The sequence below is a fragment of the Plectropomus leopardus genome, chromosome 8 (assembly GCF_026936395.1).
Source record: "Plectropomus leopardus strain MGB_pleo_1.0 chromosome 8, ASM2693639v1, whole genome shotgun sequence".
In the NCBI taxonomy this organism is placed as follows: Eukaryota; Metazoa; Chordata; class Actinopteri; order Perciformes; family Serranidae; genus Plectropomus; species Plectropomus leopardus.
The window spans coordinates 21,213,679-21,233,123 of NC_142183.1; the positions used below are offsets into that span (position 1 = coordinate 21,213,679).

At 41.9% G+C, this 19,445-nt stretch overlaps 1 protein-coding gene across 5 annotated transcripts in view; it reads right to left on the reverse strand.

Annotated features, from left to right (window-relative positions):
- The window catches only part of frmpd1b (FERM and PDZ domain containing 1b), a 38,476-nt gene that overhangs the window by 15,096 nt on the left and 3,935 nt on the right, over positions 1–19,445 (reverse strand). For all 5 annotated transcript variants that reach the window (XM_042493059.2, XM_088081136.1, XM_042493058.2 and 2 more), the window contains 6 exons: positions 9,697–9,847; positions 6,687–6,797; positions 3,081–3,253; positions 1,520–1,622; positions 561–606; positions 129–233 (listed from right to left, as the gene is read on the reverse strand). In XM_042493059.2, the coding sequence (XP_042348993.2) occupies positions 129–233; positions 561–606; positions 1,520–1,622; positions 3,081–3,253; positions 6,687–6,793 (534 nt within the window). In that variant the 5' untranslated portion in view covers positions 6,794–6,797; positions 9,697–9,847. The remainder of the gene's footprint in view (positions 1–128; positions 234–560; positions 607–1,519; positions 1,623–3,080; positions 3,254–6,686; positions 6,798–9,696; positions 9,848–19,445) is intronic.

Consider the following 19,445-nt stretch of genomic DNA (forward strand, 5'->3'; position numbering starts at 1 on the left):
ACAGGAATCGATATCAAATGAGGGAAGATAAAATAGAGAAGGGGAGCTCGACAGAAAATAAGTCCAAAAACGTTGATGATGAGATGAGGGCCATTCATCACAACAGCCTTCCTCCTGTGTTTCCCTACCTGAGTGTGCCCGTTGACCACCACCTCCTCTGCAAAGCGCACTTTAACTGGATTACTCCTCAGACGAGCTCTCTTCTCTGCCGACATGATGGATGACTTGGGATTCTGCAACGCAAAGACATGCACCCTCACTATTATGCAAGGGCTGAACCAAAAGAATCACACAGTTGTCGAGCTCAAACAAGTGCAAGGACAATTACTTCTGAAACAAATGTTGAGACACTAAGCCATGATTAAGTGGTCGACATGCACAAATTTATATTTGTAAATCACGATCTAAAAGAAATGTGAAGGCCTTTAATCGTGTCAGGAGACAAGGGTTCACAGTCACATGCTTGGAAACACACAGAGATTATGTTTTAATGACGGATGGTGTGGTGACTCTTCGTGAATGTGTTAACAGGAGGTCATCAATTCCTTCTTTGTACTCACTGTCATGTGCCGCAGGATAGTCACATTGATACAATCCTCCAAGTCCCTGGGTGGAGAAATAATAAACACACACACACACACACACACACACACACACACACACACACACACACACACACAAATACACACATGGACACACGCACATGCACACAAGAGAGATCATTATCTTCTGTCCAGCTGTCAAGCAAGCACTTTCTCCTCTGACCTTTGCCCTTAACTTGTTAAGCCTTTCTCACACACACATGCGCACACACGCACGCACGCACACACACACACAAACACACACACACAAAAACACACACACACTCATGCATTTATCATCAACACAAACTCTCAGGAATGCATTCCAGCAAACAACTATGACAATGCATTTAGTCACTGGATGGACCAGACACACTGGTAGCATGATACTGGTCCCAGTAACTGAACTGGCTTCTCATCATCCAGAAAAATAGAATAGAATAGAATAGAATGGAATAGAATAGAATGGAATAGAATAGAATAGGGATGCATGATAATATCGGAATGTCATCTGTATCGGACGATATCGGCTTTAAGATTAGATATCGGTATCGGCCCACATGCTTAATTCTACCAACATGACAAACTGGTATTTTTTTTAAACATCAACCCAAAGTTGAAGTATTTTTCTCATTTTGCACAATGAATGAATATTACATACATTAAAAAGCACTGTATTTTAAGTCTCCATCTGCTGGTGGGCCATCATGATGATAGTATGCATAATATGATGTTAATGCCACTACGGAAGAGACTTGATGATCACTAAAATTAGGCAAGGAATTAAGAGAGTAGTGGCAAAAAATCCAATATTGTGCATGGATAGACAGACAGACAGACAGACAGACAGACAGATAGATAGATAGATAGACAGATAGACAGATAGATAGATAGATAGATAGATAGATAGATAGATATCTCTGCAGTTACTCTCTCACCTTAAGACGTTTTCCACCTGCTCTGCGCTCAAATCCTCTAGCACTGTATCATTAATCTGCAGCACCTGGTCCCCTGGGTACAGTATACCATCTGCAGGACTCCCTACACACACCCACACACACCCACAGACACACACCCACAGACACACACACACACACACACACACACAATGAAAAGAGTGAGTGCTTGCATAAATCAGCTGCACACGTGGGCTTGCACTTTCAGTTCAGATAAAGGGAGTTATACACACCAACTTAGGCACACACACACACTCACTCACAAAATGACACATATGGTTATTCAACATGGCTGACTCAACAGTGTTCAGCTGAGCTCGCCAGGATGTGAGGGGTTACAGTTATTCTGGGTTTCATCCAGCCCGGCTCTGCTCTGCTTTCTCTGGTTATTTATACTCGTTTGTCTTCAGGCAAGAGAGCACGACTAAAGCACAGCAGTTTCAGCTTACTCTAACACAAACACAGACACATACACACACACACACACACACACACACATAAACATACTAAGTGTATGTCTGCATAAACACATACGCCCATGCACACATACTTTCGCACAACCCAACTGACTGGCAAAGCCCCGTCTGTCCCTGATTTTTGACCCACTGACGGCCTCCCACACTGCTTTGCAAGCTCACGCACACACACACAGGCTGCACTTGCACACATACCCTCTCTCTTGCCAGCCAACCCCACACCCAACCCCCACCACTACCCTGTCAAGCTTTCATGTCAGCTCTGCCAATATCCTGATCTGTGCGGTTTTTCAAGTCCCCTCCCTTCCTCCTCTTTCTCTCCTTCTTCCTCATCCACCACTTCCCCCTCACATTCACCCCCTCATCGCCATGACCTCGCGGACTCCTCCCACACCCAAAGGCGTCACCCGTCCTCCCTTCCTGCACTCTGCACACTATCATGCTCCTTATTTTGCTCTGTTTTGCCATATTTGCACTTTGCTTGTTGTCTTGTCTCGTCTTCATACTGGCATCTTTGCTGTCTATTAAAATCTTGTCTTCTGTTATCACTTCTCTTTTTTTGGCAGCACAGAGCAATTACAGGACTGGTGGCAAGCTGGGACACTTTATCAGCTTATTTTACAGGATAGACATCAAAGTAATGGATCAGTGTCTCTCTATCTCTCTCTCTCTCTTTCTCTCTCTCTCTCTCTCTCTCTCTCCTATCAAAGTTGCCTAAATGAAAAGTGATTGAATTTAGAAAGGATGAGCAGGTGGCTCTGTTGTGTTGTTTCTGTGGCTTTCTGGCACTGTGCCGTGCAGTTTGAATTCCAGGGGAGAGTCTGTGTGTGTATGTGTGTGTGTGTGTGTGTGTGTGTGTGTGTGTGTGTGTGTGTGTGTGTGTTTGTTTGTGTGAGAATGAGAGAGAGAGAGAGAGAGAGAGAGTATAAATCTATCTTGCTGCAGGCAGTGCACGATTGTATAAAGCAGGTGGCCATTTGCAGAGAACGCAGAAAAACAAATTGCAGTTATCCACCTAGACAAACACGCTGCACACTAACCCACACACACTCACACACACCATGTACCTGGGGCGACATCCCTGACCAGCAGGGGTGCGTTTGTGGTGAGGATGAAGCCATGTCCAGTGCTGCTGTCCAGGACCGGGTCCCTGGTGATCTGCAGCGTCAGCTTGGCCTGGAAGTTCTGATTGGACAGACTGTTGGAGCGCTGTGACCTCCCATCACCTAGCAACCGCTCTCTGAGGAGGTCAAACAGGGTAACAGGTTACCTGTCTGGAGACTACAACACTGCAGTCATCAAAAGACAACTTCCATCACTTTGTACAGAAATTTTTTTTTTTCATTCTTATACAAATAATTTTCCCCTCTGTTAGGCATTGTCTGCTGTTAGAAAGTATTCAAAGTTGGCCATTTATTTTCTCAATTAATCAACTTCATTGTGGTCATTTGTTTTTAAAATTAGAAAATTGTGGGACACAATCACAATTGGCCCAAAGTAACATATTCAGACAGCTCATTTTATCCAAACAACAGTACAAAATGTTAAGAGATTTGGTTCACAATGATACAAAACAGAACAAAAGGAGGAAATACACAAATGTCAGGCTGGAATCTGTGGGGTTTTTGTTGAAAGGAGACTCAAATGATTTATTGATTACCCATCAAAGTTGCCAGTAAATTTCCTGTCTGTGAACTAATTGATTAATCAACTAATCTTATCAGGTCTACGACACCATAAAACAACCAGAACAAGAGTCTACAGCTGTGCTAGCTGCTCTTTGATGCTATACAGGCACAGCGGTGCTTTGAGCTACATACTCAAGTCAGCATGCTAACATGCTCACAATGAAAATGTGTTAACATGCTCATGTTTACAAGATATCATTTTAACCATATTAACCAAAATGTATATGCTAACACTTGCTAATTAGCAGATGACTGAAGTCACATGGCTTGACTCAAGTCAGTCTCAAACCTACCCACTTCTTGCCAAACACTGATTAAAAAGACACAACTTTAGGGCGCCGAGTAGCTCAGTTGGTAGAGCTTTGACTTTGTAGGCTATTAATGACTTGAGACTTGACTTAGACTTGAGACTAACAATGAAAGAGGACCTGACATTTTTAATATCTGCATTTTTATAGATGTGAAAAACAGTTTTGTTTTTGAAACAATTGGTTGATTTCTAGTGCAGTGTCCACCAACATGGCAGCCTTCTACGGATCGGCAGACCAGCAGAGGCTAATGCATGAGGCAGCAATCATGCAGGGACAGGGCTGGTCAAGAAATAGAAAACTAGAAAACTTAAGTTTGACCAGATCATCTAAATTTCATATGTGACTTGCTTGACCTGAACAATTACTTGGCTTATAGGGACTCCACTTGACTTGCTAGATGCAAACCACAGTAACTTCTTTGAGACTTGAAGGTTAAGGGTATGGTCACACATGAACGACATTAACGTTATTTAATTTTCGTCCCCCATTCACTTCCGAGCACAGGGGTGAAATTATTTACTTCCAGTGAAAAAGCTTATTTGTGTCTTCGCATCACTTGGAGTTCAATTTTGGTGAACAAAGTACCAGCCTCAACCATTAGCAAAGAAGTATGTTTGGAGGAGTCGTTGATTGTTGCTGTGTCTTATCAGCTGATTTTGTATCATATTGGCCATGGAAAATGCAAATTAAAGATTACATAAGAAAAAAAATGCACCAATAACACCATATTTTGCAGTACTTATCAGCAAAATTGCTTTCCATGTGTGATGGTTACTCACCAAAATTGACTCATGTGTGACGATATTCTCAGAAAAGGTTAACATTTGAGACTTGCTTGTTACTTGCACACTTGTGACCTCTGCTAATTAGCACTTAACAGAAAGTAAATCTAAGGCAGATGGGAACAGGGATGGGGATCATTAATTTTCATTGTTATTGATACCATTATTGAGACCCCTTAACAATTCAAGTTTTTATCGATGCCAATACTTTTCTATTATTTGGTAGGAAAACAGGATGACAGTACATTTTTAACAGACCTGCTTTTGCTTCTATTGCTTAACAAGTGACTGTTTCTTTAACATTGCGGAGAGAACAAATTTCTCACCCAAACAGCTGTATTATTCAAGCTTCTCACCAAAAAATAAATGTTCTTTTCTTGATGTTACATTTGAACACATCACAATGAAACCTTATTTTGCTAACCAGCTGATGTCCTGCCAATTTCAACTTGTATTCAACATTGGATTACTATTTTTAACTGGCGGGACTTGCCACAAGGTTTGGGTGTGCTTACCACTGCTGCTTTGAGTGGATGATGATGATGAAGAGTGTGCGGGCTGTGCCTCAGCAGCAGCTGACTGGGTTGAAGACAGTCGAAGGTACTGCATTTAGGTTTGATTTGATGCACCGTTGATGTATGCAGACCAGTAACTGCATTTAAATGACGTGACTCGTCTCCAGATGTAATGTTACATCATAGGACCCACGGGACTCAATAGCAGTATTGATAAGCCCAAACGTTATCTATTTTCGGGTTTTGAAAAAAGCAGAAACAGGTCCTCAATAGAACCAGGTTTCAATCCCCATCCCTAGAGATGGGAATGATGTTAGTTGTTCAGGTATTTGAACATAAATCAAAGTATAGTAAACATTTTAATTTTGACCTGACGATTGTGTTTTCTCAGAAGTTTCAGATCAATAAAGTTATTGCAATACATCATCGGGACCTTCAGTATGTGGCCATGTAGCTGGGAACCAGGAAACAGAGAACAGAGGTCACATTCATATAAACTGGTATACATCATAAGCTGAAATGCATCCTGGGAATACACTGCGAATGTTGTGTTTAAATCAGTGACATCCTCTCTGAGGCCTACTGTCCTGGTCAGCTGGTTGTGACATGGTGAGACTTTTTTTCCCAGAGAATGACAAACAGGGAGTTTACTGGGCTTCCTCCGTACCGCCTGCTCTGAGAAAACACTCAGTGAACAACAAGGGAATGAAGGGCTTTTGAGAGCATATTTGTGGTCAGCTGTGGCGTGTGTTTGTGTGTAAGAGAGGTACAGTCAGTTTTTGAATATGTACTCGACTATATGTTATACGTCTGAATGCGTGGGTGCGGGGAGGGGATCTGTTGTGTGTGTTCATGGCAGGTTCAGAAACCAACTTTTTACTTTTTTTTTCTTTACATTTCCTCCTGATCTTGAGGCATTTTTTTCTCTTTTTAAAAAGAGATTTCTATCATACCACTTTTTCTCAGTTAAAAACGCCACTTGTACAGCTGTATATATTTTTTTATCTTAAATGATATATACCACACCTCCCACCTTTCGTCTCTATTACAGAATCTGGCAGCAGGCCTAGAAGTGGATGGTGCTGTTTTCTCCACTCTCTCCCCCAAACTGGATTGTTTTTTTTTTACTATATAAGTTGTTGTTGCCGCAGTGGTTTATGTAGGGTCTGCATTTCTGCTACTATTGGCTGTGTGGTGCCAAAGTTTTCTACTGCATACTCAGTTGTTTTCCCATCAAAATCTACTCCATTTTCAAACACAGATCCAAAATATTGGAGCAACATCAGAGGGGAATTTTTCAGTCCCACTTCCTCCTGTAACATACATTTCCTAAACTCTGAAGAGGATCTTTGCCCCAAGCTATGGCCCCTTCTGTACCTGCTAAGCGACTCTCGGGTACGTCGTATTATTGTTCCCACCACTTGCTGTACCCGACTGGCCCTCCGAGCCGGAGACCTGCTCCTACATCGCTCCTTCTCCTCCATTTATCTAAAGAGACAAAGAGAGAGACGGATATGAGCTACATAATCCCAACAAGCAAATACAGAGAAAAGGAGGACGTGGGAAGAAGATGAAAGGATTTGATGAGAGAAAATAAGTTAGAAAGTGTTCAGGATTTAGCTCAGTCTTGTTGGACTGTGCTTCAGCTACATTTGCATCTCGCCGGCTCTGTTTTTATATTCCGAGCATGTAGGCTGCCTTGAATACGATGAATAATCAGATATGTGAACAGAGAGCAGGGAAGGCTGAGAGACAAAAAGAGAGGGGTGGAGTGTACTCAGCATGAACAACAACACATGTCACACGCATTTGCCTAAACGACCTGATTCCCAACAACAACTGTACCATCACACAATAACAAGATTTACAAAGAGTTCAACGTAAATATGGCACAATCTGCATGTTCACTGCAAATCTGCAGCTGTGCACTTTCTGCTTGGTCTGCCCTTTAAACTGGGCGACATAATGAAGAGTGGAGGACTCAGTTAAACCCCAGGGAGGCAAAGCTGGTCAGCATTGAATCCTTACCAAATCTCAAGATTTACGACTCCCCTCAACTGTGTTTTGTTTCTGTCAGCTAATCAATACGCTGGCATTGAGCTTGTAAAGCTGCGGATGATTCTTTAACAGGGTTTATCTTTTCCTGAAAATCTACTTTATAAAACGTGCTGCATTATTTATGTTCATGTCTCCTCTGTGTTTGATCGAACAGCAAAAGAGATTTTAGAGGGCAGGGGTGTCTTGTGGAGTTAAATATCAATGTGTTTTTGATTATTTGAAGTATCTGTTTAATTTGTTTGCAGCATTACAGTGATAATATACTGTTTTGATAAGATATTGTTTTACTGCTGACTTGTGATATACTTCATCTGCTGCTCACAGCTATGAATTAGACTATGTGGCTGAGAAAAGGGAGGGAAACTTTGTCAGGGACGCGAAAGAGTAGCGACCCAGACCTGATCAATACAGTTAACGATGATGAATGTGCTCCTGAAATCTAATGATCTGTATCTTGGCCTCAGCAGCCAGCTGCGGAGAGCTTAGTTTGATCAGCTCCCTGAAATATGAAGGAAAACCTCTGCAAGCCAAGATTTTTGTGAAGACCTTAAAAGAAAGACAACAGTTTTATGGCCTTCTGCTACACATGTATGAGCATTTAAAAAAAGCCTAAATCATCAGTGCAATCACCCTATTGTACTTGAAGTTCTGACTTATGGGGAAACAATAAACACTGCATTGCAATCAATAGAGGGTGTCAAGCAGTACTGCTGTAAGTGAGGTTGTATTCATGAGATAGAAAACAAACTTAATTTGTCTTTTTCTTTAAAGGAGCTCTGAGTCTGAGCGACATTGTCTGCACACAGTTCTCAACATGGAGAGAGCTGAGCCAGCTAGCAGCTAATGGTGCTAACGGCACAAACAACAGCAACTGTGCTGACAGAGTTGATGCTGTTAACAGAGGTGGATCTGAGGATGGACGCTAAGCTTCCACAATGATGCTTTGCCAATATACGATAGATTAGACAGACAGATATACAGACAGATGAACAGACAGATAGATGGATAGATGGATGATAGATAGTCGGGTGCCACTGCAAAAGAGAGTGCAACGAGTTGTAATTGAAGAGTGTCAGTCAAACCGCAAATAAATGAAAACAATAGATGTATAACAACAGAAAGTCCAGTGGACAATGAAAATAGAGAGTTATTACAACTCTGTGCTGTTGGAAAATTGGAAAAAATCTGGTTAAAAGTCCTATGTGCAAACATAAGCTGTTAAAAGCCTCCAGAGACGAAGAAGAGAGTGTGCAGTGGCCTATGCAATGTGGGTACAGCTTGTCCGTAGCTCATTTATTTGCTGAGTCTGTTTCAGCCGCAGTCCCCCAAAGTGTAAATACATTTTTTGCTGCATTTCAAGATTTTTCCACATTTTGGGCATTTCCACTTGTTTCCTTTTATGTGCAAATTATAGTTGTTTGTTGGTATATTTATGCTCTGAGTATTGTATAAAGCACGTTTAAACAATCATCATCTAAAACAGATTTCAGCTCAGCTCTGTTAAAGTGGTCGCTGGTTGCAGGCCAGTGATGACTAGCATCTCTCAGTAGTAGTAAACCCTGCAGTGTAGGTCTGTCCTTTAAGAGGATTAAAGGCCCTCGTTCAGCACGGGCCCACACTGGTCAGGGTGTCATTTTAGCACCTCCCGCTGATCCGGATTGAGGCAGATTGACGTGGATGAGGAGGGATGAGTGAGACTAGGTAGCTGACAGCTGCACAGTGTGATTATTGACACACCCACAACGTTCGATCAGTGAAAGAAACTTCATATAGATCATGTGTGTAGCCATTTCTTTGCATTGTGTGGAATGTGCAGCAGATGTACGGGTGTGCATGTGTGTGCTGTAGTGCTGCAGTCAATGCTGAGTCAGGTGACAGTTTTTTGCTGTCATTCTCCTTCTTTCTCACTTCTGTCTTTTATCTTCTCTTCTCTCTCTCTCTCTCTCACCCTCACTGTCCTTGCCGAGTCAGGTAGTCGTCTCCGATGACAGTCTCTCTGGGCAGCAGCAGGCAGCCAGTCATTTTTTATATAGATGCACATCCTATTGATCCAAGGGTTTACAATCCTGACTCTTTACAATAACAGTCCATCGTTATAACTCAACAAAAGCAGACAGTTTGTATAAATAAATTAAATATAATATCTGAAGATAAGATATTTCATTATCAAATTTCATATTGATTAAAGCTTCTGTAAAATGCAGAGAAAGATTTGACATTCTGTCCTCAAGACACCAGCACTTTCAGAAGCTCCAATATCGGCCACATATTTCAAGAAAGCAGCACAATGTTCCACATTTAAACTAAAGACTGTGAGAGTGTGACTCACCGTGATGTGGCCTGTCTCTTCAGGACTCCAGAACACAAATACCCTCTCGCCCTCTGAGACATCAGCTCCGCAACCCCTCCAGGATTGGCTGAAAAGAGGTGGAGGGGGGTCCTTGTGATCATCAGGGCCAATCCCGATCAGGTGCGGCCACCTGTGCAGAGCAGAGCCATGCTATCAGGGAGACCTGGTTGTCAAAACCCATAAACAAGATGCATACCCATGCGGCGAGTTTAAAATTAGAATGAAGCGTGAAGAGAGCAGTTATCAAGTCGGATCAGCTGTATCTGCCTTGGATTTTTAACCAAGGCTTCTTCTTATAAGCAGAAGAACAGAAGTGTATTCCGGTTGTTGATGTTTTCTGAGTGAACACAAAAGTATGTCAAGCAAAGCAGATGTGAGTCCAGACCAGCTATGTGGTTGTGGTTTTCCAAGAGGCCCCTCCTCTGGTCCCCAAGGCTCTCTCTCTCTCTCACTCTCTCTCTCTCTCACTCTCTCTCTCTCTCACTCTCTCTCTCTCTCTCTCTCTACTCCTCCACAGCCTCAAAAGCACATGGCGATGTAGAGACGAGGCACTCCATCTCCGTCTGGTTGTCTAAATTAAAATTTCATACCACCCAGTTCAGTTAACAGTTCTTACTGGGCGCTCTCTAAAAGCAAAAAGGACAGACTGTGAATCCCGATGTGGTGGAGCGAGAAACGCTGCCAGGCAGACAGAGATCTCAGCCAATAATAAAATAGGACAAGTTTTTCATATGAACATCAGGGCAGATATGGCTGAAACCCTAGCTGGCCTCTGGTTTGGGGGAGAAAAACACACTTGGAGAACGCTTTGTTGTGAGAAACCCGGCTGTTGAATTAGTAGAGACACTGAATAAACATTCTTGTTCTCGTCTAAGGAAACCACCTCATTTTGCACTTGAATGTTGATCTGTGAAGTAAACGCTCACCCCCCAGGGCTTTCATCTACAAGAGAGCAGAAATCAAGGAATTGATAGTCCCATCTGTGCAGCTCCTCCATCAGGCCCTGTGTCCCGCACACAGAGCTCTTTCACGAGGCCTATGTGCCCCAGTGAAAAGCCAGCAGAAGACCCAGACCCACACAGACTGCAGGGCACATGAATAATGCATGGTGCTAATGCAGCTAGCCTCCGACCGCCTCCTTCTGCCACTTTGCCAACACAGGCAACAAGAAGAGCGAAGCACAGAAGAAGAGAGAGAGACACACAGAAAAGACGTATGGGGGTTGCAGAGGTGAGGAGGAGGAGGGAAGAGAGGGGAGGGGGCTCTGAGGGGCTGAGAAAAGGGGAAGGAATACAGAAAGGAGAATTGGTTGAGGCAAAGAAAAGAGAGAAAGGACAGGATATTGCATGGGGGGAGGAAAGAGGGAGAATTTTAAAGAGGGTGAAGAGGGCAGCAGCAAAGAAACAGGAGAGTAAAGCCGCAGAAGAAAAGAAAGAACAAAAGTATCTACAATAAGACATACAAGAGTCTGTCCAAAAGGAAAAATGGGGGAAAAAAGCAAATCAATGCAGCATTTCTCCACCAAATGAGAGAACACAAAGCCAGGCAGCTGACAGTGATGTATGGTTAAATAAATAACTAAATAAAACAGCAGACCCGTGGGCTTGTTACATTTCTCATGCTACTTTTCCGCTTCTGTATGGCTTCTTAAATGAAGAGATTGTTCCTCTTTCTTATGATGTGACAGCGTTTTCAAATCTAACGTCCTTTTCACATTGCCTGAATATGACAGGAGTGTCGCGTCATTATTCCACCTCACTCTGCACTAAAGGTGTGATTGCAGAATGGGGGTACAGAGTTGTCTCACCTTCAAGCTGGGAGGAGAGTTGGTGACAGTGCCGACTCAACATCTGTGTAAAGGCCCAGACACATCAAACCTTACAGTCGCCATGTCACAATCAAAAAGTTGCACCTGAACACACCGCAAAGACTAGAGCCAACAGCCAACCAGCATGTGCGTTCTGCACTTGTGTAAGAGGAAATTACGATCCATAGTAGCAAGCAGGGGTAGTCTGTATTCATCAGCTGTCTCCAATGGCAATTCAACATGCTGAATCAGCCAAAACAAGCAGATATGGACTGACAAGAGCCAACAATGCCGCAAAAAGAAAACAATGAGGTGCAGGAGCTCCCTAACCTCCGAGCAGAGGGCGAGATAAACCACCATGCAACAGGAATGGTCATTTTTATTTAGGTTTTTTTTCCATGTTTTTGTCCATAAAGCGCTGCCCAACAAGTCTGTTATGTCACACTAGATGCCAACGCCATTGTGTTATACATCACTCCCATCATGCCTCTTTTGCTTCCAAAAGCTGGCGTGTTGTTTAAAATCACACGCTGGGGCGGCATGATGCCTGCGTTGTTTGGTTCTAGCCCATTTTCATCAGGATCTTGGAATAGGAGGACAGAGCTGTCTTCTTTAAACTGAACCGTCAGCAGGACGGGATGGTTTGACGTTGACACCTTATGTGTGTGACCCACCTCCAGAAGATTTTTAAAAAACAGCTAAAACTGCCTTGAACTGAAAACTAAAGGACTAAAATACAAACTAAACCGAGGATGGGATGAAGTGCAGGTGGAGAAAGGGGCAGAGAAGCTCAGGTGAGGGGAATAAGGTGATGCGGCAGAAGAACATGCAGGGAGCTGATTGGCTATAAAAACTGAGGAGCAGGTAGGGACTAACGAGGCTGATGCAGGACAGATGTGTAGGTGGGTAAATAAGGGACAGGCAGCACAGAATCACAGGAGGGAAAAACAGGGAACTAAAACCCCAAAACCAAGAAAAACACAATCTTCTTAATAATAAGCCGACTCAGTGAAAACAAGAGACTGATGAAGGCTTAAAATTTAAATGAGTCTTAAACAGACAATTAGTCCAGTTTTCCCACACGTCTGAAAGAATCAGGACACTGTGACAGAGAGACAATGAGGTCCAAGATCTCCATACCCTCAAAGCCGAGGATGAGATCAACCGCAGGGACGGAAAAAGCTTGCTATTGCCATGTTACATCATTGTTACTGTTTAGAGAGCGCTGCTGAGGTGTGTGTCTGATATGTCACACCAGAGGCAGATGCTGTTGTGCTGCACATCATGCCCGTCACACTTCTTTTGCTTTCAGAAAGCTGGCTTGCTAATCTGCAATCACACACTGGGGCAGAATTATGCCGACTTTGTTAGGTCCTGTATAAAAAAGCAAAGCCGGTTTAATGAAGAGTCTTCGTTTCCTGCCTATCGCGGTATCTTTGTGTAAAAAGGGCTCAAGACAGACGAGCTTGTGTGTGTCTGTGAGCTGGAGATGAGTCTGCACCTAATCTGGTTCTGAATCAATAGTAATCGTGAATCTTGTCCTGCACTGTCCTTAAGTCCCCAAGCTGCCCTGGTCAGCAGCACTTAGATCAGTCCGAGCTTTCACTCTTTCTCCATTATTTCCTCTTTTACTCACCCCTCCACCGGCCATCATTGTACATGGAGAATGTTTGTATCAAGTTTGGTAACAAAGGCTGTTTATATCTCTCTGTCTCATTTATCTGAGACAATGTCCACCCCTCACTGCTCATTTGCCCACACAATATGTCTCTGTCTTGGACAAAACAGTCAGTTATTCACTCCTGTCGTCTGGTATGAGCACACATGCAGTTCATAGACGCACTTCACCCTCCTCAGGGATTGAAAGGTGGCACTGAGCAGCTTCTGCGCAGCCAGCTGGACAGAAAACAGCCCAATTAGCACTGCTGGGCGAGACCAGGCCATTGCAGGTCAGACCAACCTGGACAGGGTCTGACGAAGTTGCATTGGCACAGGAAGTGGGAGGAAAAAAATAATACCAGCAGATACAGCGGCTGTTCTGCTAAATAACATAATCCCAGTTAATGGATATGACGATCTGACTGACAGGATGAATTTCTCAGTAACAAACTTAAATTCTTGTCAATCAGCCCTCAGCAATAATAAATGAAGACTGGACTCAGCACTGGGGCACTCTGTTAATGCAGTTACAAACACTCAAACTCACACCACACGCACACACACACAGACACACACACGCACAACTTACAGGGCTTAATATGATAAGCAAGTGGTTACTGATTGTGTAACCACAATCAGTAACCAGACTCCAGCAGAAGCCCTTGATGACTGACTGAACAACAGCTTTTATTTAGAAAGGACCAGTTGGCTGATATTGACATCTTGCTCACAATCTGTCCCATGCACTCACACACACACACACCCTACAGCCGAATAAGACGCACCGGATACAGCTGCACCACATGAGGCGCAGGGTAGCAGCAGCAGGGGTTGGTTCAGCAACTCGACAATTCATTTTGGCTCACAGTCGCTGCCAACAAAGTTGGACACAGAGCTCAGCGAACATTCAGTCCAACAGCAGCAGCACACTTGGCACAAAATATTGTGTGTGTGAATATCTGGTTGACTTGAGGTAAGAGTTATTTTGATTTATGTGAAGCAGCTGGATTGCTTCAGATTTCATAAATTGCAAAGTAGTAAATGTGAGGAACAACAAGAGGAGCAGACAATAATATTCCAAAGATTCAAGCATTTTGCAAGACTGCGGACAAATCAAATACAGAGGATATCCTGTGCTTTTAATGACTCGTCTCAAGATAAATTTACTTAAAGGTATACAGCCAGTGTAGTAAACAGGCTTCAGGGTAAAATATCTTTATGATGATCCCCATCAAAAATATCTGAGACACATGAAATGTTGAGGAATGTTACAAAAGCCAAACTGTATAATCTGTAAGTCCTTTTCGGTTTGCCTTTAAATGTGCTTTTTAAATAAATTTGCCTTGTCTTTGCCTAAATACATTCCTAACCGTTAGAGACTATTCTATGCTACAAACAGTGGTATGAATTTATTGATCTTATCACATTTATGTCATTGTGCAGCTTCATTGTCACAAGCAGCTTCTACAATAGTCAATTTGAATTTTAAACAGGAAGCCAATAAGATATCACCACTACTATCATGTTCTCAAAAAATTAAAGATATTCAGCTTTGCTAATATTAGACTTCTCCTTAATGTTTAAATGATCAGACCTCTCAGGTGCTCAGCTAATGCGGTAACTCAGGGTGTGTCATTAGGGAACTGTAAGGCATCCTTTCACACCATATTTCTATTGGAAGAATCAATATGTGGAAATCCTTATTCACATATCTAAAAATGCATTATGGCTGAAATAATATTTAACTAAGTTACATTGAAATATCTGGGCTATTGAATAGATTGCCATCAAATTAGTTATAGTCGTAGTTGTGTTTATCATACTTCTGGAAATGTATTTTGTGTCTTTGACAACTGTAAGACAAATGCAACAAAAGACAACAAAGTTAAAGTCACAAATCAGACAGCGTACACAAACAACTGCCAAAAAATTAAGTTCAACAAAATACAAGTGACGAAACTCATGTTACAAGGATTTGTTCAACAGAGCGATCCTGGAAGTGGTGAAGGATATTTAAGCACAGTTAGTCTGCAAGCTTATCAGTCTCAACATCCTCACCATTCATGCTCCCTACAGGATATAGTCTAATAACTTTAGTGATCCCCCGACTTTTCCTCTTGTGCCACCAGAGAGTAAAATCTTTAACTTGCAGTAAATATTGCAACATCTGTGTCTCTTTTCCCTCAACGTGCTAGCTTGTTTTGACTCGGTTTGCAACTGTTGTTACAATTTCGCTTGGCATCTGTCGCTTCAAAAATAGAGTTAGGATGACAAAATTAATCGAGAAGAGAAAGAGGAAACATCCCTGATGATGATGAAGACCATCGATATCACCGCAACCTGCTTTAAGGAGGTCAGGTGAGCTTTGATCAGACCCCAGAGACGGTCCAACTCAGGCAGTAGGCTACTTGGCACAAGTTAGAGCATTAAAATTGGTAATAGAAATGCACATTTTGGTGAAGACATTCATGATTCCCAGATAAATTTCGATTAGTTTACGTCTAGCACCAACAGCTGTTTTTTTTTTTAATTGTCTCAATAATTATGGGATGGATTGCCATTAACGCCTCTGGGAACCCAATTCACCAAAAAACTTTCTTAATATGTAATTTAGAGTCTTACATGCATAATAAAACGCATACAAAATTATCAAACATTATCCTCAATCCAAATTTGAAATATTGTCGTTTTAGTTTTTTCACAGTTTCCTGACACTGGGTTAATTTGAGGCGTGGTTATCCCAGATCCATATCACGCAATATGGACGAAAACAATCAAAAAATCAAAGTCAGGTGTCAGTTGATACTAATTTAACAAGCCAAATCCCAGCCCCTCAATTCTCATTTTAATAGGATGCTTTATGAAGCAGTCATTCTGAGTGCTGAGGCGCACTGTGGCACAAACTGGACTGTTCGTAAATTCGGAAAGCTGTAGAAATGAAGCGTCCAGTTATCAAGAGCACTGCACTGTGGGACTGTCAGAGCGCACACTGGGCACTGTGCCTCAGGAGAAGGAGCAGCAAAGCACCGAACAAAGTGAATGTGTAATCAACTTAACCGTCTGTCAGTTCATGGAGAAATAGAACGCTCTGTGGCTTCAAACAACAGCTCTCTCATTTTAGTGTAGAGCCAGATTGGATTTAAGGATGCAGCCAGAGTCAGAGGGCTGTGCCACACCAACTCTGCTTTGTTCCATGGCTGTCACGAAGACGAGAGACATCTGACAAAGGTGGGATCCGAGGAGGTGTCAATCAAAACGTGATCTGCCGCACCCACACAGTCTTGAGAAATGCTATTATCCTCAAAATGAGCTGTTTTGAACATGGTTTTCTAATATATGGGGACATTAATTTTCACTCAGATTCTTGTAGGTACTTAATTCTGATATAATATGTGCATTTTACTATTTCAAGCCACGTGTCCAGAGGCTTTAAATTTGGCCAGACTTTCATGTCTACCTTAGGATAAATCTACATACCCTGAGAGAAAAATATTCCATATTTCCATTGGCCTTTGCTGTGCTTTGTGTTTACTGTGACTTAGCAAACATTAGCATGCAAACACACTGCAGTGTTAAAACAGGTAAATCTTACCAGCTTAGCATGTTAGCCTTGTCACTGTAGTCATGTTAGCATGCTGATTTCAGCATTAAGCCCATCTATCTGCCTTTCACCAGACTCACAGAGCAGCTAGCATAGCTGACAGTTGTTAATGTAGCTGTTTGTATTGTCCTTTTTTTGTGGTGTGGTTTGTATCCTATGCAAGGAGCCATATAGGCTTTAGGCCTATACGCTGTTATGTATCATTGGTCCATGCTATGCAGTCTATTATTCCCTGTGAAAACATTCAAATAAGCTTCACTGAAGTCCACCAAAGAAATGACAGATAAAAACACGCTTACAGTCGACTGTCAAACAGCATCTTCGTGGCTTGTTTAAGTCTGATTGCCGACATTGCTTATTATGTTTAGCCGGTTATTTCTGTGTAACTTGTCCTCCAGTCCAGACATAATCACATCTCCTGTTCTTCATTCAGCCTGTCAGCTCATTCCATTAGCATTATGAAGACAGGACTCACCGTGCGCCGCTCATTTCATTTCCCCTTTCATCAGCGACCTGGTGAGGCTCGGGTTCCCCAGTGCACTATTAAATAATGGGTCTTTTGAAGATTAATAGTGCTCTACATTGTGTTACAGATCTCTATCGATGGTTCTGATGGTGCAGAAGTGAGACAGACAGCAAGACAGAAAGAGGAAGATCTTTGGATGTTAGAGGGATGATAGATGTTGCAAGTCTGGAAAACTGTCTGCCTTACTGAGTCTGAGCCAATCTCTTTCAACTAAGTGATCCTTCAAAAACAGCACAATAGCAGCCTTATCTAAGTAATATGAGGCCAGCCAATGAGCCAGCAGCTACAACAGCCCTCTGGTCTCGGGAATAAACATTTACATATAGCTACAGTCTGGCTTTAATTTTTTATATAACAGCGAAGAATAAAGGAGGATAAACCTGGTTATACAAAGCTGATGATTTGCTTAGGCTTTGCATACTCTTTGTGTTTCACTATATGTTCATAAATAGAGTTGGCCTACATTATGGCGCCACTGCCAGTCAAGTGTGCCATCACCATGGAGCTGTCAAATCAATGAGGTCACGTCTGCTTTTCCTCTGCAGGAGTAACACTGGTACAGTTTGAAGGAAAAATACACATTTACAGTATATCCATCTGTACCAAGGCAGTAATAATAAATATTAAGGGGAACACAATCCCCCAATACTCGAATATGCTAAAAATGCCTGCCCCCTTAATTTCCATCATTATTTGTCCGTTTTTGGCAAATTTTGGGTGCTTGAGGTAATCAAGCAATCATCACTTTTGTCAGCTATCAGAGCTCATATATACAGTTAATTAACCACACATCCACCCTGTGACCAGCAATGCACACAGGATTTCCAATGGCCTTGAACATTTGTACCTCAAATAAATATCACACCTATCCTTGCTGCCCCTCGCTGGTTACCTGTGAGTTTTAAATTTGATTTTAAGATTTAATGCTTGTTTTTAAAGCCTTTACTGGTAAAGGCTCCTGCCTATATCTGTGACTTTTTAACTCCCTGTGAGCCTGATCGCTGTCTGAGATCCTGAGCTTTTAATATCCGGGCCCCTAAGCTGTGGGACCCCCTGCCTCAGTGAAAATCGCTTCTTAAAACTCACTTTTATCATTGGGGCTTTTCTTAACTGATGGTATTTATTGTTACTTTTGTATTATTTTATCTAGTTTTATATCTTGCAAATCTTTTTTTTAGCTTTGTTATTGTTTTTATTATAAAGCACTGTGACTTTGTTTTAAAAAAAATTCCACTAACATTCATGCCCTTATTGCATTCAGTATGCGAGACAGCCCTTGTTAAGTCTGAGTAAATAATCAGTCATTTATTTTGCCCCTCATCCGTAGCCCCTAAATAGTCCCAGACCTAAATATACAGGTTAGTTAGTTTATATGTCAAAAAATAATAAGAAAGCGCTTGATAATAATAAAAAACCCTGGATATAATATGTCATTCTGTTAGTATTTCTACTTAAATAAATGTACTTATTAACATTTCACCAGTTAACATAAATATATACATTTAGACATTTTTCCAACTCTAGTCAATACATTTTTAAAGATAGCATTTGTTAAGTATTCTGTTTCTACTCACTACTAATTACTAACAACTACTAATAATTTTCTCATTACAATTCAACAATGATCTAGAAACTTTAAAATAGTTTTTAGGGGTAAATAAGGTACAGGAATACAAAATGAGCATCAAAATAGGGGCGCCCATTAGCTCACATGGCAGAGCAGGAGCCCCACAAAAAAATGTCTATGTCCTTGCTGCAGCGGCCGCAGGTTCGATTCCAACCTTGGCCCTTTGCTGCATGCTCTCCCCCTTCACGCTAAAGCTGTCCTATTGAATAAAGGTAAAATGCCCAAAAAATAATCTTTGAAAAGAAAAAAAAACATCAAAATAGAGTTTGTTCATCAAAAAAGAAAGAAAGAAAAAAAATCCCAGGTAAGGCTGAGCCCCCAATGTCCTCAAATCTGAAAAACACCCCTGCTTACGATAAATATTAAATAGAAAATCAGTTTTTAAATTTTGGGTGCCACCCACAGACTCCCCGTACAGCCCCAATGTTGACTTTATGGCTAAAGCCTCAATCTGTACTGTCCATCCATTCATCCATCCATCCATCCATCCATCCATCCATCCATCCAC